The sequence below is a fragment of the Podarcis erhardii genome (genome assembly GCF_964252035.2).
Source record: "Podarcis erhardii genome assembly, chromosome: 3".
Taxonomy (NCBI): domain Eukaryota; kingdom Metazoa; phylum Chordata; class Lepidosauria; order Squamata; family Lacertidae; genus Podarcis; species Podarcis erhardii.
The window spans coordinates 97516669-97542061 of record NC_138507.1 but is presented as its reverse complement, the minus strand read 5'-3'; the positions used below and the strand labels follow the sequence as shown (position 1 = coordinate 97542061).

The 25393-nt window shown below is 44.4% G+C and overlaps 2 protein-coding genes across 2 annotated transcripts in view; one reads left to right on the top strand and one right to left on the bottom strand.

Annotated features, from left to right (window-relative positions):
* The window catches only part of SMYD2 (SET and MYND domain containing 2), a 34508-nt gene extending 13880 nt beyond the window's left edge, over positions 1–20628 (top strand). Inside the window, exons 3-12 of the mRNA XM_081854875.1 lie at positions 2353–2463; positions 4880–4940; positions 6998–7122; positions 8146–8213; positions 9174–9276; positions 11386–11496; positions 13393–13513; positions 15431–15605; positions 17673–17781; positions 20189–20628. Of these exons, the coding sequence (XP_081711001.1) occupies positions 2353–2463; positions 4880–4940; positions 6998–7122; positions 8146–8213; positions 9174–9276; positions 11386–11496; positions 13393–13513; positions 15431–15605; positions 17673–17781; positions 20189–20269 (1065 nt within the window). The 3' untranslated portion in view covers positions 20270–20628. The remainder of the gene's footprint in view (positions 1–2352; positions 2464–4879; positions 4941–6997; positions 7123–8145; positions 8214–9173; positions 9277–11385; positions 11497–13392; positions 13514–15430; positions 15606–17672; positions 17782–20188) is intronic.
* PTPN14 (protein tyrosine phosphatase non-receptor type 14) overlaps positions 1–25393 on the bottom strand; it is a 439438-nt gene that overhangs the window by 302476 nt on the left and 111569 nt on the right. The gene's annotated exons all lie outside the window — the stretch shown is intronic.

Here is a 25393-nt window from a genome sequence, read left to right as displayed (position 1 = left end):
CCCTTGACTTACTACCTCCATGGAGACATGCCTAGAACACATAGGCTAGCTTTGAGGCCATCTGTGGGAGATTCCCCGCCCCAGCCCCACAGATTCATTCGAAGTATTGGCTTCCGGGGACTTCTGTTATTGTATTAGAATCCTATAGGCTCCTGGCACATCCGTAGCCAACGGAAGCCATTTTGAAGAACCCACTGGAGGTAGCTCATGCTTCCGCTTTGATTTTTATAAAAGCAGGTGCCCTAGCAAACTTGCTTTCCCAGACATTTTCTCATTCTGTCCTTAAATCAGACAGAAATATTGTCTGCATAGTCCCCCCCCCCTTGAACCTACAGTGTCGTTAATACAGCACTGGGGAGTTGGCTAGAACAATGCTGCCCGCTACCAGTCAAACGGCTTAGAAAAATTGTGGAAAAGAATGTTAAATGCGGTCCTGCTGTGATCACTAAAAAGGCCGCTGTCACAGTGTTTCCATGCCAGGTATTACTCAGACACTGCTCCCCTCTTCTGCAATATTCCTGGCTTTTATCTTGTTTTGCACAATTCAGCCATATCTTGTCCCTTTAACCACCTTACTAGTTCACATAGCTCAGTCGGATTCTGCCTGAGGAAAAATTTTAATTAACTATGCTTAAAGAATCAAAGGGTCAGGACGGAACATTGGAAGGACATATTGGCATTGTCAATTTTGTATCTTCCTTAACATTTCTTTCTTTTTCTTTTTCTTTTTTCGGCAGTACAAACCCAAGTGCGGAATGTGGTATTCTACCCCTAGTGTACCAAAAAGTTAATTGTTTAGTGAAGAATCTAAGCTGCTACTTGACAACTTCCTTTCTGGGCAGTGTCAGATATTGTGACATGAAATAAAGCCCTTTTCGGTCACACACACACACACACAGAGAGAGAGAGAGAGAGAGAGCGCTTTATTATGATTGCTTATTTGGCAAATATAAGTGGAGATTTCTGGGAAATATTTCCCACACAATCAGGTTTCTGAATGGTCACCATCCATTTGCTGGTGGGAAACTGAATGCTGGACTTCACGTAGGCCTTTGGCCTAGTCCAAAAAGTATCTTCTTTGGCTCTTATGCTCATTTCTTGACAACTCTTGGTACTTCCAGAATTTGCCCATTTAATTTTTGTGTTTGTTATGTCCATAATACTCTAGGTATAAAGAACTTAATGCAGTGACTTCAACCAATTCAATGTCATTAGATAGCTCAGTTTGACTGTTGTGGCCTACCCAATAGATACATGTGCTTAGATAGCATTTATTTCGGAAGGACAAGCTCTTAGGAAGCTGCCTTGTATTGAGCCAGGCTATTGATCCATCCAGGTCAGTATTATCTACACTGGGTTGCAGTAGCACTTTAGGGTTTCAGACAGGGGTATTTCCCAGCCCTGCTTGGAGATACCAGGGATTGAACCTGACACCTTTGAATGCAGAATATTTGCCTTGTGGTTGAACTGCAGCATCTCCCCATTCCCAGGTCCTTGACTAAGGGATGAGCTGCAGCTGCAGGACAGTTGTGTTTGTTTTGCTTTCTCATTCAGAAGAAAAATGCTAGGTCATCTATAGGTCTCATTGAGTATTTTGTCAGGAGTGTCTATCCTTGGAGAGTTGGTTAGTGGATGGGTCATGAAATGGAAGCAGAGGCTGTGGAGGATGCAGGGGGGGGAGGGCAAGCAGAGAGCATGTCAAGAGTCCTCTGCACTTTGGCAAGAGATGGGAATGTGGGGAGGCTGAACGGTTTGAGTGGGTAGTGAATCTGACTTGCCCAGGCTCCAGGCCAGCTGGCATCCAAATCCGCAACACTGCTCTTGATCTGTGACCTTGCAACTAGTAGTGATGGCCACCAACTTAGATGACTTTAAAAGAGGATTGGTCCGATTCATTGAAGGATAAAGCTGTCAACAGCTACCAGACAAGATGGCCATGTTCAGGGTATGCCTCTGAATACCAGTTGCTGGGAATCACAGGCAGGGAGAGCACTCTTGCTTTCATGTCCTGCTTGAAGACTTCTCATAAGCCTCTAGTCAGCTACCGGGAGAGCATGGTGCTGGAATTGATGGGCCTTAGGCCTGATCTGGTAAGGCTTTTCCTGCGTTCTTAACTAGTCTAGGGTGTGACTTTTATAATATATCGTTTTGGAGCATGTTAAAAACAATCTCATGAAATAGCTCTTTTATCTTCCGATTGGTTCCATCCTTAGCTGACTTTAGCAAGTGTCCTAGAGGAAACACATTTCACTTGACCTCCAGGCCCAGGTGGGGCGTAGGGCATCCTCTTCTCATTTGCAAAGCACAAATCTGCAGTGATTTTTTTTTTTTAATGCCTGTTTAATCTTCCAGAAACAGGACTGGCCCCTGCACAAGCTGGAATGCTCGGCCATGTGTGTGTTTGGGCAGAACTGGAATCCCTCAGAGACTGTGAGACTCACTGCAAGGATTATTGCCAAACAGGTGAGCAGGACCCAAAGACATCGGCCAGATTTCTGTTTTGTTTTGTTTTGTTTGGAGATGGAAAGAGCCAGGGAAGTGACTGTGTGCTCCAGTAGTCTCCGGTGCAAAGTCGCTTCACAACATCTTGTTTGTGTATACGCCGGCAGTTGGTCCTAACATGAGTAGTTGAAGCATCTGCAGTGTTTGTGCTTAAGAACCTCTTGAAGTACTGTGCTCTTGAACCCTTTCCATCTATTAAGTCACCTCCCTCGTTCTTCATTGAATTTCTCCGTCAAACATGCTTTGCGCAAAGTCTTTGGAAAGCAAAGCCTTACAAATGTAATAGCACCTTTTATTCCCAATGTCCTCGGGTACAAGACTTGACTGCAAGCAGTTCACACAGTGTTTTTGCATTGCATAACATTGATGTGAAGCTCAGTGAAACAGGGTTTATTAGGGGAACTGCGCAAACCTCTGTTTCAGATGCTCATTATGGCTATGTTGCCATGAATTCCAAATTCTTCTGTCTGTTTTGGACAGATTCTCCACAGTCCAGCTGTCTGGAGGCTGGTGGTTCCTTCACATATGACATTACATACACATGGGCTTCTTGGCAGCTTGACCAGGGACAGTCTTGTTCCCCAGGCTGAAGACTCAATCAGATGCTCCTCTCACTAGGAAATGAAGCCTCAGTGGCAATATGTCCTTCCCAGATGGAAAGGACACCTTTCAGGGAAGAACAGACCACTTGTACTTAAAAACAGGGAAGGATGCAGAGGAACTGCAATACCTTAAAGACCGCCTCTCCCGGACTCTGTGATCATACTCTAAATCCCTTCTTTGTGTGCTGCTTCCACAAAAGGTCGGAAGGGCAGCAACACAAGAATGGGCCTTTTCTGCAGTGGCTCCTCATTTGTGGAATGTTCTTCCCAGGGAGGTCCGTCTGATGCCTTCATTATACATCTTTAGGTGCCTCAAAATGTTCCTCTTCTCCCAGTCCCTTGGCTGATGAATACTCTACAGCCTTTTTAACTGTGTTGGGGGTGGGTATTCATCTTCTTTTTAAACTATTTATTTTGTGGTTTTATCTTGTGAACTGCCCTGAAGTAGAACCAGAATCTTCGGACGTATATAAATTTAATAATTAATAGATAAAATCCATAGAATTACAGTGTTGGAAGGGACCTTGAAGGCCATCTACATGAACTCACTGCTCAATGTCGGATCAGCAATCAACTGCAGCATTGCTGGCAGACATTCTGTTCCAATCAATATCTTTTCCCAAGGAACTCTGGGAGTTGTAGTTCGTGGGAAACAGGGGTCTTCTAACAGCTCTCAGCATCCTTAACAAAGTACAGTTCCCAGGATCCTCTGGGTGGAGCCGTGGCTGCTAAAGTATACTATAGTAGTGCTTTAAATGTTCAGTATGGATGTGGCCCAGGTCTCCACAAGTAGGAAGCCCTCTAAGCTGGAGGGAAATCTGACCCTATTTACGGAGGCTTCTCCCAAGGCAAAATGTGGTTTTCTGAAGCATGTTCTCTCTCACTCATAGAGTGTTCGCAGGGAAACAAAGTGGGACCAGTAAGTTTCAAGGTCACAGCTTTGTATGTTATCATAACACTCCCAACTTCTCTCCCCCTCTGTAATAATGATTAAAAAAAATCAAACCTCCTAAACAATGGCCTTTGAAGAAATTCTGTACATTTTGAGAACTGCTTCTGTGATAAGGGTGACCCAGATGCAGTGGGGAGAGAGGACTCTGAAGGCATGCTGGGATGGTAGCTTGCCTGACTCCCCCTGTGCTTCTTTCCTTTCCTTTCTTTTTTATTTTTTTTAAACACACTCTAGTGGTGATCCACAAACAAAATTAGATGTTTAATGATGAAAAGTCATTGGAATAAATTTGTGCTTTTATAGCTTGCAGGGAAGTGGGAGGGAGCCCTACATGCCATATGAAAGCTAAATATGCAAACCATAGTCCCTGAACCTCAGCTGCTGGGCCACCTGCAAACCCATATTTAATGGCCAAGATTACAAAGAAGTGGCCTTAGGCCAACGCTGGAGTGTTGCTTTTGAACTCTGTCAACATTGAGATTATTCACTTTCCTCAAAGCAAAGTCTGCCTTCTAATAGCTTGCTGCTGTTAGTTGCTTTCTGCAAATCTGCAGCTAAAAGAAATTACGATTTTCGTTTAAAAATAATAATTAAGAAATACTTGTTCTGTTTGTGCAGGCATTTTCACAGGAGTTTTGGGATATAGTGGCTTAGGGTGTCAGCAGATTTAAACCAGAGTGCAGTTTGTTGACTCATCTGGGCAGTGTGTGTGTGTGTGTGTGTGTGTGTGTGTGTGTGTGTTAGAAAGGACAGTTGTGAATAAGCTGATGGAATGTGTGTGAGATTTTTTTGAAAATGTCACTTTTCTTTTCTTCATTACTAGAAAACACACCCTGGAAGGACTGAGTCAGAAAAGCTCCTTTGTATAACAGAGTTTGAATCCCGTAAGTATAGAAAAACGGAAGACTCCAAGGGTTATTCCATAGGGGGTTCAGAAAGCGTTTTGTAGCTGTTCACACAAAACCTGCCTGTTTTTACATCTCTCTCTCTCTCTCTCTCTCTCTCTCTCTCTCTTCCTGTAGTATTGAGAATGATATTTATTCATCGCTCTTTAGAAAAAGTCTCAAAGTGACTAACAGTACATCAAAAATACAATGCAATAGGCAAAAACAATAAAAAACAGACACAATACAGTACCAAAAGGTTACATTATCACTTCTGTTATGAATTATCATTGTTTATCTTGAATACAGTGAGTTTTCGTGGAAAAGTCACAGGCTATATATACCCTCTTTGGCCTTGCTGTTTGCATTTTGCCTCTATAGCTTTGCACATACTAATCATAGTACAATACACAAACATTTTATGCACGTGCGTTTCTATATCTACCTCGACAAGGTGTCCCATTCTCCCCACCCCCCACCCCGCTGCCACCGCCAATGATTCTATTGTTCCCCTTAACTTGGGATAAAAGTGAATTGAAATTCTGGTCCATTGATTACACTTCTGTCTTGTCAAAACAGCCTTCCTGGCAACTCGGGTGACTTTGGTGGATTGTAATGTGAAATTTTAAAACAGCCAGCATTGTTACCAGGGGGCATCTAGTCAGTGATGGTACAGTTGCTTGATAGTGACAGTGTCTTTGGGGCTAATTGCAGGGCCCTCCAGTGTTGAGTTGCATATCTGTCACTGCCAGTCAAATCTGACATGTCCTCGGCGTTTGCCGCATCCCAAATGCTCCTAAAGGTGATCTAAGGAGGAGTGAAGGCCTGTGTGTGTGTGTGAACTTATTTCCCCAGCTCAAGGCAGAGCTCAAAACTGAGCCGCTATTAAGAAGGCTAAGCAAACTGGAATTGCCTGCCAAGCATTCGTAGTGTTGCTCTCTTCCTCAGTGCTGACAATAAGGGGAACAAGTGAGCACAACCATGCACATATTAGAGAACTATAATGTCTTAGATTTGCCTTCTACTCAGTCGGAGCACCATGAGATGCGGTCATGAAATGCAGCTATCTCTTAGGAATAAATGTACATCTTTTGTGCATTTGACAAGAATACCACTTCATTATATTTATTGCATTTTTAGGAAGACCATTTAAAAAAAACCCCACCAACCTTCTGGCTTTAGCATATTAGGTTGTTTAATGTGTCACTTTTTCAGGCAACTTGATGCTGAATTGAGCAGAAGTGGGCTGCAAGATCACATTTTTATGCTGTATGTGGGGGGGGGGGAGAAGAGTTTGGATTTGATATCCCGCTTTATCACTACCCGAAGGAGTCTCAAAGCGGCTAACATTCTTCTTTCCCTTCCTCCTCCACAACAAACACTCTGTGAGGTGAGTGGGGCTGAGAGACTTCAAAGAAGTGTGACTGGCCCAAGGTCACCCAGCAGCTGCGTGTGGTAGAGCAGATACGCGAACCCGGTTCACCAGATTACGAGTCCACCGCTCTTAACCACTACACCACACTGCATCTTCTCCCCCTCCCCCCGCCCCCCTCCTGCCACACACACACACACTCACTCTAGGATCTCTATCATTTACTGAAGTCTGGCGTGGCATTTATCAATATTTTATTTTCGATTGATTGTTTTTTTAACCAGAGTAAAAACCCAGTTTTGATGTCCTGTGAGGAACTGTTCTTCCCGCACAGGGAGGCCTTTCATTAGGTGTCATTTAATTCAGTGGTTCAGTGGCTTACTTGAGCGTTCGTTAGTGGTGCATTGACAAATACACAAAAAGATTACACAGTGCGTTTCATAAGCCAATATTATTCCCAGCTAATATATGGGTAGAAATGTGCCAGCTGTTAGATGCTTCCTGGCATTGTTTCCTTCCACGAGGCCTACAAGGAGGAAAATGATACTCCCTGCAGTTCAAAGAAGAGTTCTTGTGACTGATTCTCTTTTCTTCGAGGGCGTCCTGTCTTGAAGCAGACTTCGCTTGCACTTCACTGCAAGTAAATTGGTCTTTGTATTGAAAAGGGATTTCTTTTCCTTTGCAGATCTCGATAAGCTCGACAATGAAAAGAGAGAGTTGATTCAGAATGACATCTCGGCTCTCCATCACTTTTATTCAAAGCATATAGAATACCCTGACAATGCAGCTCTTGTGGTCCTTTTTGGTCAAGTAAGATGGATTTTAAAAAGGGGGTAGGGGGTTAGGCTGGATCCAAATGGCACCTTTGGGAGCATGTGATCTTGCACTGAACCAGAAGTACAGGAAGTAAGGTTGAAAAAGAAGCTTAGAATTGTGAGCAATTTTGTGTGATAAATCCCACATTTTGGGCCTTGCCAGCCCCACAAAACTCTGTCAGATGGGGCAAGAGGAATGGACTTTGCTTCAAAATGGTTTAAGGATGTTGCATGCACTAAATTGAATCATCCCCCAAAACCCTCTATTAGAAGCCTCCTAGTGGTTCTGGAAACCAAAGCCTTGGCAAATAATTTTATGCGTGTTTGCATATTACATTTCTTCAGTATTTGTCCCAAAAATGTAAAGTGTGGAAGTGATCTATGCAGTTCTCCTTTTTCCCCCTTTTGATATAGCCTAGTACTCAGTCCCATTTTCTTTAGCTTTTACCCTTTTAATTTATTGTTGACTTTCTTTAAAAAAGAAACAATAATATGTATCATAGAGTAGATATACAAAATGCAGACCAATACATAAACATACTGAGCACATATTGTAAACATAAACACTATATATTAGGAAATGATTTTTTTTACAAACATCGAGATAGTAATGTTTGATGTTAGTACATGACATGAATGCTGTTGTATACACATTTTAAAAGATGCTGCTGTCTAAATGATGTAATGGAAGGTACGGCCTGGAACTGAATGTCATTTTGAGACTGATAATAACACACTCAGCTGCCTTTTCGCCCCACCTGGTTCCAGGATGCTGACACACTACTGCAGCTCAGCCCGGCTGCGGCATCCTTAATCTTCCACTATAAAACTAAATTGCAGGCAAACTCTGACCTCCCTTCTTGTAAAGCTAGTCGCTCAGCAGCAAGACTTGATTAAGAATAAGCAGCATTCTAATCAGATTAATCAGGATGGTGCAGACAAATATGGTCACTTAGGCATGCAATGCTCAACAAGCCAGCGGGTTTTTAATTTCTCGCCATCTTTCGCTTTCTCTCAGGTGAACTGTAACGGCTTCACAATTGAAGATGAAGAACTTTCACACTTGGGATCAGCGATATTCCCCGAGTAAGTGTTTTAGATGCAGTATCTCCCCCAGGGGGGAAACACACAGACACAATTTCTAAGATCTATCAATTAGTTTCCAACAACAACAACAAAATCACCCAATGCTGTAAGTTATTTGCAAAGCTGAGCAAGGCATTCCTTGCTCAGCTCTTGGAGTCCTGCACACAGCTCCCTTCCTCTTTGCGTTCAACATCTGTGCCTATCTTATGAACCAGGTCCTCACTGTATACCAGGTCTGAGTGGTCCAGGATCTCAAAGGGCCAATACAGTAGTTCCCTTGAAACTATTGAGATTTTAAGGTGCTTCACTGTGGCTTTGCTGCAAGCAGCTGTTTCCTAGGATTTCACTTGTGGAGGTAAATTCTATAAGTTGATAAGACTTTTTGTTGTCTTTGAGATTCCTTCATGAACTCGCAACTTTGCCCTGATCATACAGTTGCAATAATAAACGTCATAAAGAGACTTTTGAGCTGCTTTGCACATAACGCTAAATCAAATACAGGCTTGCTGCCAACGCACAGGTTTCCAAAGAGGCGTTTGCAGCTGCTGAGCTACTTCTCTGGTCCTGCTGCTGTTGCACTGCTGTGAGCTAAATCATGGTTTGCCTTAGTGAGCCATCCAAACCCAAGCTCACGGTTTGTTTCACTCCAAGCAAACCATGGGCTTTAACCAAGGTTTGTCTGGAGGAGACGAGCCTCCACAATGTTAAGCCAAACTATGGCTTGCTTTCCATGAGTGTAAAAGCGGGAGGACTATGGGGAGGACTGCAGGCGCGACCCATTCCCCAGGAGCCCTCGCACTTTCACATCTGTGCTGAGCCATGGTTTGGCTTGGTGTTATGTGCAAAGCAGCCCATTCAACACAGGTAATTGTCACAAGTCCTGCAGTATACAGTGCTCTTCATTGTGGTCTTCAATGCTGCTGCTCATGGAACAAATGGGTGCTCTTTTGTTTTTGTCAGTGTGGCGCTCATGAACCACAGTTGTTGCCCCAACGTGATTGTCACCTACAAAGGGACCGTAGCTGAAGTCAGAGCTGTGCAGGAGATAGAAGCTGGCGATGAGGTAACTGTGCAGTGAATGCCTTCTTTTAAGGGTTGGGGAGGGACTGGTTTGTAAAACACACAGCCTGCCATTCACCTGCGGTGTGCCTTTCCATCTGTGTGGTAAACTCATTCTCCTCTTCATTTCCAAATCCAGTTATGACGATGTGGTCTTTAAACTCTGGGAGCCAGCATCTCCCCTCTCGAAACGGTGACTTCTTTCTCTGACAGAAACCACACCTGGTATTTAAAGGAGGTCTCCTGTCCAAAATGGCAACCCCCTCATGAGTTCTTCCTCACTTCTCCCCACAAGTATTAGCCAGACTTAACCCGTGTTTCTTAAGCATGTTGTTTAATCGCGTCCTCCTCCTCTCTCTGAGGAATGGGGATTGGATGTAAAATAGGACGGTGAAAAAGGTTAACACGGGCCTGCTGTTTTTCAGCAACAGAATCACGGGTATTTCCTCCCCTTGGACTCAGGTTTGAAGAGGTCACTTAAATAGGCCAAGGTAGCTTCAGATGAGGGACGCAGGTGGCGCTGTGGTTTAAACCACAGAGCCTAGGATTTGCCTATCAGAAGGTTAGCAGTTCGAATCTCCGCGACAGGGTGAGCTCCCATTGCTCGGTCCCTGCTCCTGCCAACCTAGCAGTTCGAAAGCATACCAAAGTGCAAGTAGATAAATAGGTACCGCTCCGGCGGGAAGGTAAACGGTGTTTCCGTGTGCTGCTCTGGTTCGCCAGAAGCGGCTTAGTCATGCTGGCCACATGACCCGGAAGCTGTATGCCTGCTCCCTCGGCCAATAATGCGAGATGAGCGCCGCAACCCCAAAGTCGGCCACGACTGGACATAATGATCAGGGGTCCCTTTACCTTTACCTTAGCTTCAGATACTGCCTGCAGCATGTCAGGCCGGCCTGTTTCATAACCTAACCCACTCCATTAGTCCACCACACGACTACCACTCCCTTCCCCACAGATCCATGGTCACCTGACGTTCCCACGAGGGGCGAGGACATCGTTTACTTTTGCTGCATTCCAGAAATCCCAGTTGTGGGATTATTCAGGAAAATATTTACGTGTTCCCTTTGAATGCCTTATACTTATTCATTTATGTAAAATAAAGACGATTAAACGGAATAACAGCAGTGCCAACAGAAAGAGTGTGTGTTAACAAGTTGGTAGAATATTCCTAATCAAGGCAGTATTGAACTCCTGGAAAAGGTTCTCTGCCATTCAATTAGCGCAGAAGCGCAACAGATTTGTCCTCTGTGGCATGGCATGGCCTGTGCCTCCACCTTCTGGCTCAACGTGGGTACTGCATGGGAAACCTGTCAAGATTTCTGTGTGTCTGCGTGCGTGTTTAGATTGGCTCCCATATTTTCTGCCTGGAGAAAAGCAATTGAGATGCACTCACTGTAGGATAAAAACAAGCAACTGCAAACTAAAATCAACTTGCCCTGGGCATGTTGAGAGAAGGTGAAGGACACACACATGCACACAAACAAGAGCAGACTCAGTGGAAAACCGTGCGTTGCTGCTGGAGCAGATATGTGTTTGGTTTTCCTTATCTTGGGTGAGAAATTTTAAGATCAGCATTTGAAACTTTCCGTCTCATTTTATAACCGGAAGAATTTTTTTTGAGTTTGCGTGTATTTGGAGTTCTGTTTTCTGCTTCTGCTTTTGCTTCTTCTTCTGGGCAGATAAGATACTTTGCTAGCCAAAGCTAACTGAGTGGCTGTTTACTTTTTTGCATCCACAAAGAGGCTTGGAATAAATGTGTCTCTGCCTATATGACCTTTTGTGTTCAGACTTGCAGCACAATTCAAAATCCAACAGAGAGTTGGAAATGGAGCTGGCATGGATAGGGATGTTGTGTGTGCTCTTCCCCACTTTAAGCTGACACATGTTCAGCCATTAAAACCTGCAGATTCTATCAGTAGTAAACAAACTGAACTTGGGCTGTATTTTCCTGGGACTTAGCCCTGAAACCTGGTGCATTGTGGAAATGCAGCAAGTTTCTGGCCACTCACTGCAACCAGTTTGTAGATCAGTGTATGTTAATGTATAACCTGTAGCATTTTAATATCTATCTGCTATCTGCTATCTTATATTACCTGTCTGTCTTTTCCAGATTTTTACCAGTTACATTGACCTGCTATATCCCACAGAAGATAGGAATGATCGATTAAGAGATTCCTATTTCTTCACTTGCGATTGCAGAGAGTGCATTACTAAAAAAAAGGTGATTGTATTTAATAGAGTGCACATGCTTTATTTATTATTTAGATTTATAGCTCAACTTTATAGCAAAAGCATAGCATTTTTTTTTTGTTTGGGTTCATTACCTCATCATCATTTATTACCATCTAATATTTATATTGTGCCTGTAATATGAGGCTATAAAGCAGATCTGTGACATGGCGTACCTCCTGCTTCCAATTCCCATTGGTGCAGCTGTGTCTGGCTTATTCAAGGTCAACCATTTAGACTGCGGGAGTAGTGGGTTCCACATTAGTTTCTCCCGTTGGGCTCCAGCTCCAGCCATCTCTGACTACTGACCATGTTCCCTGGGGCTGGTGGGAGGAGGAACCCAAGAACCATCATGTTGGTTACTCTTTGTCAGAGCTGGTTCAGCTGCACATCAGCACAGAGACTCAGAGGTGAGCAGTAGAGTTGATTCTCTATTCAGGGAAACAGAATACAGACAGAGAAACCTACGGGCAAGACTGGCGCCTAGTAAATCAGTTGTCTGAATTGACAATCTGGGCCTCCTATTTCTCCCTAAGTCTCCCCTCTGTCTGGCTGTTTTCCCAGCAGACTTAAACTCCCCCTGTGCTCTTTGCTCTGCTACACACAAGGCCCTCGGTGCCCTTGGAGACAAGGGATGAGGAGGGATGAATACAGTAGGACTGCTGCAATCTATTGCAGCCTCACCCCCTACCTCCTTCTCAGCTGTCCTATGTCTGCAGTGCTTTCTGTCTTCTCTTCCTCTCTCTCACTGAAGCCTGTTGCTTGTTCTATGGGTATAGGGCAGTATACAAATTTAATGCATAAGCATTCACATCCAACCCTTCTGGCCTCCCCCCTTCATTCTCTGACCTGTTTTCAGTGTTCCACCGCCACCCCCCAGGTTCTGAGCCTTCCTCTTCTGAGGCTTCTTGAGGGAGTTCTCCAACTGAAGCCTCCCACCACTCCTCATTATCCAGCTATGACGCCCTTGCAGTAGGGCTGTGGCTGAGCACAGCGTTACCCCCTGTTCCCCCCATATGGCTTTCCCACAGTCTCTCCCTCTGTCCAGAGAGCAGATGCAGCATTTGGGACGATCAAGACATTAACCTGAGAAATTTGGGGGAGGGTGTGTGTGTTAAGGGAACATGTCCCAGAAAGCAGCTTGCTGGGGGAGGGGGAATAGCCACCATGCTAGCTCCCCAGAAGGTGGGTTACCGGGAGGGATGTTGCCGCTGTGCAAATGCACCAACGGAGCCAATCTGGTGTTCCTGCTGGTGCATTCGTACTGCACCAACTTCTCCCCCACCTTGCTGCCCCCATACAAGCAGCAGCAACCCACCCGCCAGGAATTCATCACAGCGGCTCTGCCCACTTCTGACAGGCAGCATTTCAGTCTCGTGCCATCCAGGGTTCAAAGCAGCCCCTTTAGTATGTGGCATCTTCAGGCAGTGCTTAAAAAGGCTCCTGCTTAACGCCCTAGAATGTCGTTGGGTAGAGAATACTGACTCCGTATAATGGAGCTTCCTATCCACCTAACAGTGTGTGGAAGACATAGGTAGGCAACAGGGTGGACTGAAACTCTCATAATCCTTGACCAATGTGGCCATGCTGGCTGATGGGAGTTAGAGCCCACCAACACCAGAGAGCCATCCATTGGCTACCCCAGGAGATAATCAGTCAGGGACCTATGCAGATGCTACAGCGCTACCCTTATGTCCTCTGTGAGAAACCCTGGTTAAATTTTATCATGGTTGTAAATTCTCTTCTTTTAACAGATCCCTATAATCTCTCTGTGTGTGTGTGTGTGTGTGTGTGTGTTTTGCACAGCTATTGTTGGTTTCTGTGTGGATCTGCTTTTTGTCTCGGAGCTGGGGGAGGCCTTGTAACTCTCTCACAACTCTTCCCTCAGGACAAAGATAAACTGGAAATCCGCAAGCTGAACGAGCCTCCATCAGCAGAAGCCGTGCGAGATATGATCAAATATGCCAGAAATGTGATTGAGGAATTCAGGAGGGCCAAACACTACAAATATATCCTTTGGTGTTCTCTTTCTCACTCGCTCTCTCTCTTATCTGTGCTCTCTGTTTAAGCTGAACTTTAGATTCAATTGAGCAGCCTCATTTTGTTGAGGCATGTCCAAAAATGCAATTCCCCAGCGTCAGGCTGCTGTATTCCTCTCTCATCTCCCCCCACCCCTTGCTTTGTTTCTCGACCCCAGAGTTTCTTTTCCAGCAAGTAGGTTTGGTTTTCCTTAGAGCTGAACTTGGCTGCAGTAAAGCAAGGTAAAAAGTGATTTGCAACTGCTCTGGAGTGTATTTTTTTTTGACCAGCAATGCAAGAAAGGGAGTGTGCAAAGCTCTTTAGTCTAACACAGTAGGTGAGTGCGAGACCCTCCACTGATTTGACATTTCTTTGGGATTATTTTACATAATTGTGGGGTGATTCCAGGTGGGTAATGCAATCCTAGCCCAGCCCAAGGATGGTCAAAGCAACAGAGTCACTGCCACAAATGGAGCCCTGTCGCTTTCTTCTAGTCAGGGTCAACAATGTAGAGGGGTTTCCTCTCTAGTAGCTGAACTGGTACAGGATCCAACAAATTTCAGGGTCCTATCCTGGCAGTGGGACGCGGGTGGCGCTGTGGGTTAAACCACAGAGCCTAGGACTTGCCAATCAGAAGGTCAGCGGTTCGAATCCCCGCGACGGAGTGAGCTCCTGTTGCTTGGTCCCTGCTCCTGCCAACCTAGCAATTCAAAAGCACATCAAAGTGCAAGTAGATAAATAGGTACCGCTCCGGCGGGAAGGTAAATGGTGTTTCCGTGAGCTGCTCTGGTTCGCCAGAAGCAGTTTAGTCATGCTGGCCACATGACCCGGAAGCTGTACGCCGGTTCCCTCGGCCAATAAAGCAAGATGAGTGTGCAACCCCAGAGTTGGTCACAACTGGACCTAATGGTCAGGGGTCCCTTTACCTTTACCTTTACCTTTATCCTGGCAGTAGCTTTGTGCTGGAGGTCAGGCCTCCAGTGCAGTGGAGCCCCCTCATTGGAAATCTGTGGGTCTGAGCAGGAATAGAAATGGGTCCATGCTTCATTCTCACTCCAAAGCTCCATATCTGATGCTTCAGAGGGGCGTGCAACCCAGTGCAAAGCCAGCTGAATACTGACACCCAACAGTGCCTCTGTCTCGATGGGCTTACATTTCCTCTTGTTTGCCTGCATTGGCTTATCACTGATCCCAGATAGGGGTTCAGAACCTTCCTAGGAGCCAATGAAAATGCCAGAGAGAGACTAAGACTGATAATATTTCCTCCCAATTCCATTGACAGTCTTAGCCAGCAGTTTCATGTAGATTTTACAACATCATGTAGGAGAAGATGGAATTATGTGCTCCTTCAAATGCCTGGGTATAAGAGTCCACCACCTGACCGTTGAGCTATCTGAGCTCAGGACCTCCACTCAAGATACCTAATAATAATGTTCAGATGCAGTTTGCCTCTGAATGCCATCTGCTAGGAACAAATACTTGAAGGGCTGTCATGGCAAAGATGGGGCAGGCTTATCCTCTGATACTCCTAGAGAGCAGTGGAAATGGCAAGGAAACAGGTTTTTTAAGCTAAACCTCAGGAGAAAAGTCTATGCAACAAAGGAACAAACTGCCTCCAGATACACTGGGCATCCTTTGTCTAATCAGAGGCCCAGGAATGTCTTTCTTGCACCCTGCATTGCACTTCCGGTGTGGAGCAAGAACTTGGACCACATGAGCTCTTAAGTCCCTTCCAACTTGTGTGTTTCTGCAATGGATCAGGGCTATACGTTTCTGTATGTAACACTTGTGATTTTGCTTAAGAAGACTTGGCTTTTCAGGAACAGGTGTTCAGCTGTGTAGCCCTGGAGTCATAACTGGGCATTCGTTTCCCGCTTCCTTTCTGTTCTCCTTAACTTTTGGCTTACCCCCAAGTGAACTGCTCGAGGTTTGCGAGCTTAGCTTGGACAAGATGGGCTCTGTGTTTGTCGAGAGCAATGTTTACATGCTGCACATGATGTACCAGGCTATGGGAGTCTGTCTGTACATGCAAGACTGGGAGGGTGCTTTGCGCTACGGGCAGAAGATTATCAAACCATACAGGTAGCGTTCCTGAATTCTTCTGTGTAATTTGTATGATGTAGTAAGCCGAAATGTCTCTAAAGAAACACACCCACCCAAACACACCTTCACCTTCCAATTCAATGAACTGATCTCATTAATGACTGTTTCTGTGTAAGCCAAGCCTAGCAGGTAAAAGCAAAACAAGATAATTATGTGCTTGTTATCCCAAGAAACCAACTCCTGAATTATTTACATATTTCGGAAGCGGGGCTGTCAGCTGACTGAAGAATACTTAGTTGATTGTGTGAGGTTTAATGTTATTTAAATCACCATATGAATGAAATGGTAGCTTTGAGGGGGGCAGGAAAGCATTTTGTTGTAACTGAATGGGGAAGGAACATACAAGTATGTGTTGCAACGGGCATAATCTTGGAGGTACTCCTTCCTGTGTGATGGAAAGTGGGAAATCCCCTTAGAATTTTTCTAGAACTGTCCTTGCCAGGTGCAATTTTTATATGAAACATGGTTAGCACTTTTTAAAAGTAGGTTGTCTGGTGATCCAGGAGAATCATCCTAGTTGATAAAATGTCTCCCCCTGCAAGGTTAGATTTGATCTACCAAGATAAATCACTCAGTGGAGGAGAGGTTAAATCTGCATGGTAATTTTTATTTAAATACATATCTTTGAACATGTTTTATCCAAAATATATGCATATTGGTACTTGTTTTCTGCTGGAAAAGCAGAAAATTTGGAGAAGTGCAAAAACTGTATGTTCATCTAGGAATTGTAAGTGGCTTAGAAACTACAATCCAGAATAGGGCTGCTAGATTAGTGACTTGGAGCAACATCTCCACCCCCATCATTCAGCCTGGACACTGAGATCCAGCACCGAGGGCCTTCTGGCAGTTCCCTCCTTGCAAGAAGTGAAGCTACAGGGAAACAACCAGAGGGCCTTCTCGGTAGTGGCACCCGCCCTCCCATCAGATATTAAGGAGATCAATAATTATGACTTTTTGTAGACATTTGAAGGCAGCCCTGTATTGGGAAGCTGTTAATGTTTGAGGTTCTGTTGTGTTCTTTTATATTCTGTTGCAAACATTGCCCTGCGGCCCATGCAGAGAGGAGCACTACCAGCAGCATGTTAAGCCCAGAGACTGTGGCATGGCACACCCTACTGTTGTGTGTGAGCCAGTGGCGAGGCTGCTCAACAAATTATCTCGGGGCATAATTTTCTCTCCAGCTGTGGAGGGTAAACGAACATCTCCCTTTGAATCAGATGCCAGTATGAAGTCATAGATCAGCTGGTGGGGAGCGGTGGTTGGGAAAACACAATGGCACATTCTTCCCCTGGAGCCCGAATCAGATTTTTCACCCCGGTGATTTGCCTAGGTTTTTGGATTTTTTTGGTGGGGCATGGAGACATGGAGACTGATCTTCTAAGCTAGTTTAGGCTGGCTGTGCAACCAGCGGCATGTTGACATTGCAGCTGCGAAATTGCTCTCGGGTTGCCCCTCTGCTCACCTGATCTCTGGTCTAAGTGTGTAGTTTGCCCTTCAAAAGTATGAGCCTCATTTGACCAAAGTCCATTTCGTGAGATGATCACAAATTGACCGTGTGTGTATATGTTGGCAACAGCCGGAATGCGTTAGCAAAAAGAAAGAAAAGTGGAGCGCACCAATAATTCCTTCCATTGCAGAATAAGAGAGCAAAGTATATGCCTGTGGGGTTATGTCTGAATAAACTAATCCCGTGAGATCGGAGTGGAAAGGCGAAGGGAACACTTTGTTAGAATGGAATACTGGCAGAATAGAGCACATGCAGCTATGACACAATTCCTTGATTTATTAAAAGTAAACGGATAAATTTTATTATTACAAAGTATTTTATGTGCAATTTGTTTTATGTTTGTCCTGTACAATTCATTTGGTGAAATTGTTACACATGTTTAAAAAGAAAATGCTAAATCAACCATTATCAATAATTGCATAAAAGGAAGAGCAAGATGTGTGTCTTGGCCTGCCGAGCTGTTGCAAACAAACTTTGTAGAACTGTGGTTTCAAGTTCTGGTGAAAGCAGATGTTGTTCCTGTTTTTCTTTTTTTGCAGTAAACATTATCCTTTATATTCCCTCAATGTGGCCTCCATGTGGCTGAAACTGGGGAGACTTTACATGGGCCTGGAAAACAGACCTGCTGGCGTTAAGGCTCTCAAGAAGGTATCCTCACACCACCCCCAGCCCCCAGCCCCTTAGATGCCCTTATGACATGCTTATAAATGTTTCGCTTGGGTAGAAATTCTGAACTGCCTTTGCATAGCTATAGTACTTAATTTTCCAGCCACCTTCTACAGCTTCCTGAATTGGCAAAATGAAAATCTTCTTCCCATTCCAAAATGATTATTTTATAACTCAAATCTACGGATAGTACTTTTGCTCCTACCTTTGCTGCCCCAAATCTCCTTCAATTAAGGTGGCAGCAACCGGCAGTTCAATTTAATTGGTACACACGGTTTTCCCAACAGGATCCGTCACTGAGAAGTCACTCTCAGTTTCTGTGGTTTTGTGTACAATCAAGAGCTGTTCAGAAACTGAATGTTCTTGGCTCTGATGGAAGCTGGCATATGGCACAAAGCAGATTGCATTTCAGTAGCTATCTTGAATGTTAGTGCATATGGTAGTCAAAATATTTTTCCCCCTGTCGCTGGAAAACCTTGTTAGGTGGAGTGGGGGGGGGCCAGGAAGTGTATTAATCGGTTTTGGAGGGTTTTGGTTTGGCTTCCCTTTCCTCACCTTCACCTTGCAAGGGCTTTGCTGTGGAGCCCTCTCTATACTGACAGACCTGTAAGCATTAGTTGGTAGGGCATCCAGTCTGTGAGCACTGTTCCCTAAGGCAGTGGTTTTCAACCTTCTTGAATTCACGGCTCCCTTGACCAGCTACATTCTTTCTGTGGCACCCCTGTGGGGCTCAGGAGCCCAGTTCTGTCACCCCTTGCCTGCAGAGCTGGCAGCCTCTCACCCTTTTTTGAACACCCTTGTGGAGTGTTCCCTCAGCCTCCTCTCCTCTCCCCTCTCCTTAGGAGTCCTCTGGACAGCTGTTGCCACCACCCTTGGTCTCTGAGCTGCCCCTCTCTGCCCCAAAGAGAGGTGCCTCCTCACACTGCCCCACAGGGGCTTGGGACTTGTCTGTCCATTCCCAACAGCAAGGGGTAGCTGGCTGGGCTCCCTTGCTTGCTTGCCTGCTTGCTTGCTTTCTCCGAGGCTGCCTCAGCTTCTGGCAACCAGTACCCCCTGGCCAACCCCAGAGGCACCATTCGCCTGGGGAACTTGTAGCCAGGGATGCCGCAACAAACAGCTATGCAAGTCACTGAGAGGCAGAGACGCAAGCGAGCATCAGAGGAGGGAAGGAAGGAAAGAGGGACAGAGGCCAGTGTTGCCTGTGGCACCCCTGACCATCATTCAAGGCATTCCAAGGTGCCACGGCATACTGGTTGAAAAGATGGAAAAAACGGCTGGATTTTCTACATCGACCTAGAAATGGTGTTGTTGAACTTCACCCGTGAATCCTAGGCTTGCTGTGCACAGCTTCCTTAATTTTTTAGTTATCTTAATTCAGTAAGGTAGGGATGGCTAAAACATGCTTCTGCTGCACAGGTGTGCACCATCAAAAGGAGGATTCAGGTGGACCTTTTAAAAAATAGCATGTAAAGTATTAATTTACAGTGCAATCCTGTACATACCAATGTAGAAGTAAGTCCCATTAAGTGCATTAGAACTTACTCTAGCTAAGTGGGTACAGGCAACGACCAATTTGCACGGGGATTCTGTTCTTGATCCCTGTGCACATTGACAGAGCATGCATAAACCTGCTCTATCCCGTTATGCCTTACTCCACCCCCTTTTCCAGCCACCTCCAGGTTGCCGTGATACATGCGGTCAGAGTTGCATGTCAGTTGGTCGTTGCCTGTATAGGGTTGCAGCCTTGGCTACAAACTTTATTTTGGAGTTGAAGACCAAAGTAGTGCAACACAGGCTTGAAATGCAGATGCCAAGAAGTCGCCTCAGTGCCAGTGGTTCCAGGCAACTTGGCAACTAATCTTCAACTTCAATCTGCAGCATCTGAATGCTGTGGCTGTTGCGTCATAAACTCGGGGGGAAATTGGTTACAGGAGGACCAGCAAAGGGTGATGCTGGAGCTGTTCTAGTCAGAGTAACAGATGGAGGGTTGTGGTCATCCCAGTTAATGGCTAAACCATCACCCTCTCCCATTGACCATCCAGACTCCATCTTGCTTTCAAGTACAAGCAGGCCCAAATTCTGCTCGAAGCAGCTCTGTCTGAGAGTCATCTTCTGGTTAAGTTTAGAACAGAAAGGCAGATACAATGTCGTTTAACTTTTTTGCTTGTCTGTGCCTTTCAAAAGAGTTTGGAGATCTCTTAGGATCAAAAGGTGCTGTGTATATAATAAGGTTTGATTCTTTACAATCAAATGGGCTGTTTTCAGTTGGGTACATTTAAGGGGACAAAAACCAGTCAGAGGTTTCTGACTCTTTGGAATCCCTGACGAGAACATTTCATAAACCAAGGCTGTCTGAATCAATTGTATTTTTTCTCTCCCTCTTTCGCAGGCAATTGCCATCATGGAGATAGCACATGGGAAAGATCATCCATACGTTATAGAGATCAAAAAGGAATTAGAGGCCCACTGAGTCTTTGAATCTATGCAATCCTTCAACCTTTCTTTAAAAGCCTTGCTATGGAAACTTCAGGAGTGCTTTGAAAATTGACATGGGATGAAAGCTTTTCTGTAAAATAATTGGAATGACAAACATGTGGTGCACCCGGGCCTTACCTCTTGCATTCTCTGAGGTTGATGTGAAATATCTTGAGCCTTGATGAATTAATTTTGAATGCTTTTTCCCCACTAAGGAAATGCCACGGTTTCATACAGCTAATGCCTTTGATTGATCATGTGCAGAGATGACCAATTCTTTTCTCTACAGATTTCAATGTACTATGTATCTTAGCCATGCAAAGCAATTAATTAAAATGGGACAGCCTTGCTTGAGCCGGCTTGATTGCTTTCCTTCTTATTGTGACGTGAACTTTGTCTTTCGAAAAATGCATTGCAGGCACATTCATTGTAGCTGCAACATTTGCACTCCAAAATTTTGTTACAAACTTAGCTCTTGCATATATTGACTCCAGTTATTTGTTTCTAACACTGTGTGTCCACACTTAGGATAACAATGTCAACATGGATAATGGAAACATACTGTTCCCTGCAAATTGTGTATGGATGTATTAGCACAAGTTTCTGGGGTCTTACGTATCTTCAGGAATAAGGAGAGATGTAGGGTTGACTTTACTATTGTTCTTTGCTAAGAACTGGGTGCAGTATCACCCAAGAAACTGGTTCCAGTCAATTAGCTTTGCGGCCCAATCTTACAGAATCTTAGCAACTCCAAAACAGTAGGCGGAAGATTCCAAAGGGCAGGACTAGAACCAAAGAGTGGAAAATACAGGGAAGCTAATTTCAGCTAAACATTAGGAGAAACTTCTTAAGAACATAAGAGTCCTGCTCCATCAGGTCAGTGGTCCATCTAGTTTAGCACCCTTTTCTAATAGTGGTCAACCACATTCCTTTGCAAAGCATGCAAGTACAACCTGACCTCAACAGCATTCTCCCCAGCTGCAGTTTCCAGCAACTGGTATTTACGTGGGGCTACCTTTGAAGGTGACCCGGAAACTGCAATTAATCCAGAATGCAGCAGCTAGACTGGTGACTGGGAGTGGCCGCCGGGACCACATAACACCGGTTCTGAGAGATCTGCATTGGCTCCCAGTACGTTTCCGAGCACGATTCAAAGTGTTGGTGCTGACCTTTAAAGCCCTAAACGGCCTCGGTCCTGTATACCTGAAGGAGCGTCTCCACCCCCATCGTTCAGCCCGGACACTGAGATCCAGCGCCGAGGGCCTTCTGGCGGTTCCCTCATTGCGAGAAGTGAGGCTACAGGGAACCAGACAGAGGGCCTTCTCGGTAGTGGCACCCGCCCTGTGGAACGCCCTCCCATCAGATGTCAAAGAGATAAAGAATTACCTGACGTTCAGAAGACATCTTAAGGCAGCCCTGTTCAGGGATGTTTTTAATATGTAATGCTGTATTGTTTTTAATACTGATTGGGAGCCGCCCAGAGTGGCTGGGGAAACTCAGCCAGATGGGCGGGGTATAAATAAATTATTATTATTATTATTATTATTATTATTATTATTATTATTATTATTAGAAGCAGAGAGAAAAGAGAGCAGCTCAGCAGTAGAGGATGATATTATTATTATTATTATATATTTTATTTTGCTGGAGATATTTAGGCAGAGGCTGCCAAAGCCGCCTGTCATGGATACTGTCATTTCATCCTCCGTTGTTGATCCTGCACTGAGTAAGAGCTTGGGTGAGATAAAATTCAAAGGTCCCTTCCACCTCTGTGATTCTTCATATGTGTGGGAATTTTCTTTTTCCAGTGTTGCATATTAATGTCTTCTAGGTTGAGAGTTTCATAAAAGTTCCCTCCATTTAAAACCTGAAGCCTTCTGTACTTGGCGATGTTTTCAGAGCAGTCATCGTAAGTGGAACTTACCAGAAAGGATGTGCTTCTATGGAATCTGGATAAACTATAAATGAATGAATGAATGCCAGCGGCATAAATTCTCAGTGAAATCCTATGCACGTCTACCTTGAAGTAAGTCCCACTCCTTTCAGTGGGGCTTATGCCCAGGTGCATGTGCTCAGGATTTCAGCTGTGTTGTTTATGTCTGTTGTATCCACACGGCCATGTGTACACGGCATGAGGCTATGTATTTCCCCCCTCCTCCCTTAAGAAGGCATTCCTCTTCTGCAGAAAGCAAGCATTATGATGATGTGCATCAAGATGCACCTTAAGGTGCACATGTTTGTCCAGTTTCCTCCACTGAGCAGCTGAAGCTGCACATACAGGTTGCCAGTGGGTCCACGTGGAAGTTAAATGGTTAGATCTGCCCTATTTGTGCTCATGAGTAGCAGTATTTAGTGCACAGAGGCAGCACAGACCAACTGCATGCCGTGGACAGATGTACTGGCCAGGCTTTCCCTCCTCTCTGAAGGTACTGCCATAAACTCTCACACGTCAAAATATAAGGACGAACAGTTGGAAGCTTAACACTTAACAAATCCATAGAAGGCCCTGAAGCACATGTTTTACAGGAAATGAAATTAGTCAATGAAACATAATTTCCAAGCAGATTGGCCATGTCTTGATACTTTCCGATAGCAGAGTTTTAATCAAATGCTTGCTATGGCTGGGATGCAACAGTTGATGAAAATCTTTCTGTGAATTGCATTGCTGCTAGCGGATGTGTTACCAAACTCCAAACAAAGGGTGCTAACAGTGCAATTCTAAAATGGAAGGCAATTGGAACTAACTCGAGTAGTGGCTGTACCTTAGGCACACATGCAAAGGAAAAGCAATAGGATCATCTATTTACTTGCTACCCTTTGCTATTTCACCACATCAAGATGTCTGCTGGATAAAAGAGTGTAGAATTGCTATCAGGGATCAATATACACACTGCTGGATGGCACAGTTAGAGGAGGGTGTCTTTTTATTTTGGACTCTGTTTGCAGCCTTGCGATGCTCCTAGGATGCTTTGAGACTAGTCACTACTACTATTGTGTGTGAACTGGGAAATAGCATGTGAGCTAAGGACTTTGTGTGCAGGTCACACAAAATGAATTTGCAAAGGCACTTTACGTTTTTTAATATTCTAGTAGATCAGCTTAGCAGCCATGGTCTCTTCCCCCACACTCCTCTGAACATACATCCTACAAACATACAAGCATCACTTACCGCCCAGCGTGCAAATTTATTGTGCAAAATTCACTGCACTCATTTGTCATCCTGCAAGCAGTGTGGCATTGCAGACTAACCAGGGTAATATTGCCCTAATCCAGGGGTCAGCAAACTTTTTCAGCAGGGGGCCGGTCCACTGTCCCTCAGACCTTGTGGGAGCCGGACTATATTTTGAAAAAACAAATAATGAATGAATTCCTATGCCCCACAAATAACCCAGAGATGCATTTTAAATAAAAGGACACATTCTACTCATGTAAAAACATGCTGATTCCTGGACCGTCTGCAGGCTGGATTGAGAATGTGATTGGGCCGGATCCGGACACCAGGCCTTAGTTTGCCTACCCATGGCCTATTCCGTCAAGAATGTTGGGAGATACATGGTCTTGCTTTGCACCAAAGTATCAGACCAGGCATTTAAACTGACATCATTCCCGTCACTGAGAAAATGCTGTAACACATTCCTTCTTTCACATGTGCATGGCAACCCTCCCATTTTTGCAGTCAATGAGGCTATATTATGCTGGCTGCTACTCTATAATGAGGGAAGTTACAATGTTCAATAAATATATCCCATCCGTTGTCTTCAAAGATGACCACTAGAATTTTGAGGGCAGAAAGTTTTATTGCATAATATGAAGGCTAAGCATAGTCTCTTACAAAACAAAAGCTTGAGGCAAAACTTTCTTTTGCTGCAAAAGGCAGGTATTTACACAAAGGTAGTGTAAGGAGTAAAAAAAATATTGCAATTATTAATGCTGAAGAAAACTTTATAAAACAGGAAGGAAAAGGGAAAAAAGTGCAAAAATACTGTCAAAAGTCAATCGGTTCTATACAAAACAAAACCGACAAGCATAAGCTTATGTTCTGATATGAATATACATTAGGGTACAAAATAGCATGCATGCATAGATTTCTTTTATTTAAAAACAGACTTTCAATAGTACAAAAAGGTGTCTGGCAGTCATACCGGATTAATGGAGATAAAAATAGTTGAACTCAATTGTTTACAAAATTTATACATACAGAAGAACATAAGTCTTTCTCATAATGGCTCTGGACTCAACAAAGAAAATCCCTGGTGATACAGAAAAATACTGCAGTAAAACCAGACTAACAACAATCCAGTGATGTAAAATTGATTTAGTGTGTTAGTCTGTATAACACAAGTCAGATATGATTATACCGGTGCATTATAGAAATAATGCACATGCAACCATTCTGTAAAACAGATACTCCTGTTTACACAAAGAGAGAGAACGTTCCCATCAGAGGTGATCCCAACAGGCTAATTTTAGTTCCTTGCAGCTTCTATTTTTTTTTTTTTTATTAATGCCTTTAAAGGCAGCAGCAGATAGCAGCAGAAAAACAAGTGTTTTAGAAGAACAGGGGCTGCGATGAATTAATTTTCAGACCTTATGTTTTGGGGGAAGGGGGGAATTTAGATTCTGAACCTGTTAATGGAACCAGGGTTCATAAAAAAGCGTTTCTTTTTTTCTTTTGTGTGTGCCCAACCATGGCATTCAAGCCACTTTGCAAAAATCTGCAGCATACAACTATAAAAACATCTGTAAGGCAGGCGACAAAAGCAGTTAAATACAGATAGGTAAGCCATGACCAGTCTAAAAAATTCAACCAACTGACATTAGTCCTCTTCAGGTGTTATTGCCCTCAGATGCAACACAGGTAGAGAGGAGCTGCAGAGACATGGCCTAAGCCAGGGGTCAGCAAACTTTTTCAGCAGGGAGCCGGTCCACGTCCCTCAGACCTTGTGGGGGGCCAGACTATATTTTTTTGGGGGGGGGGGATATGAATGAATTCCTATGCCCCACAAATAATCCAGAGATGCATTTTAAATAAAAGGACCCATTCTACTCATGTAAAAACATGCTGATTCCTGGACCATCTGCGGGCCAGACTGAGAAGGCGATTTGCCTACCCATGGCC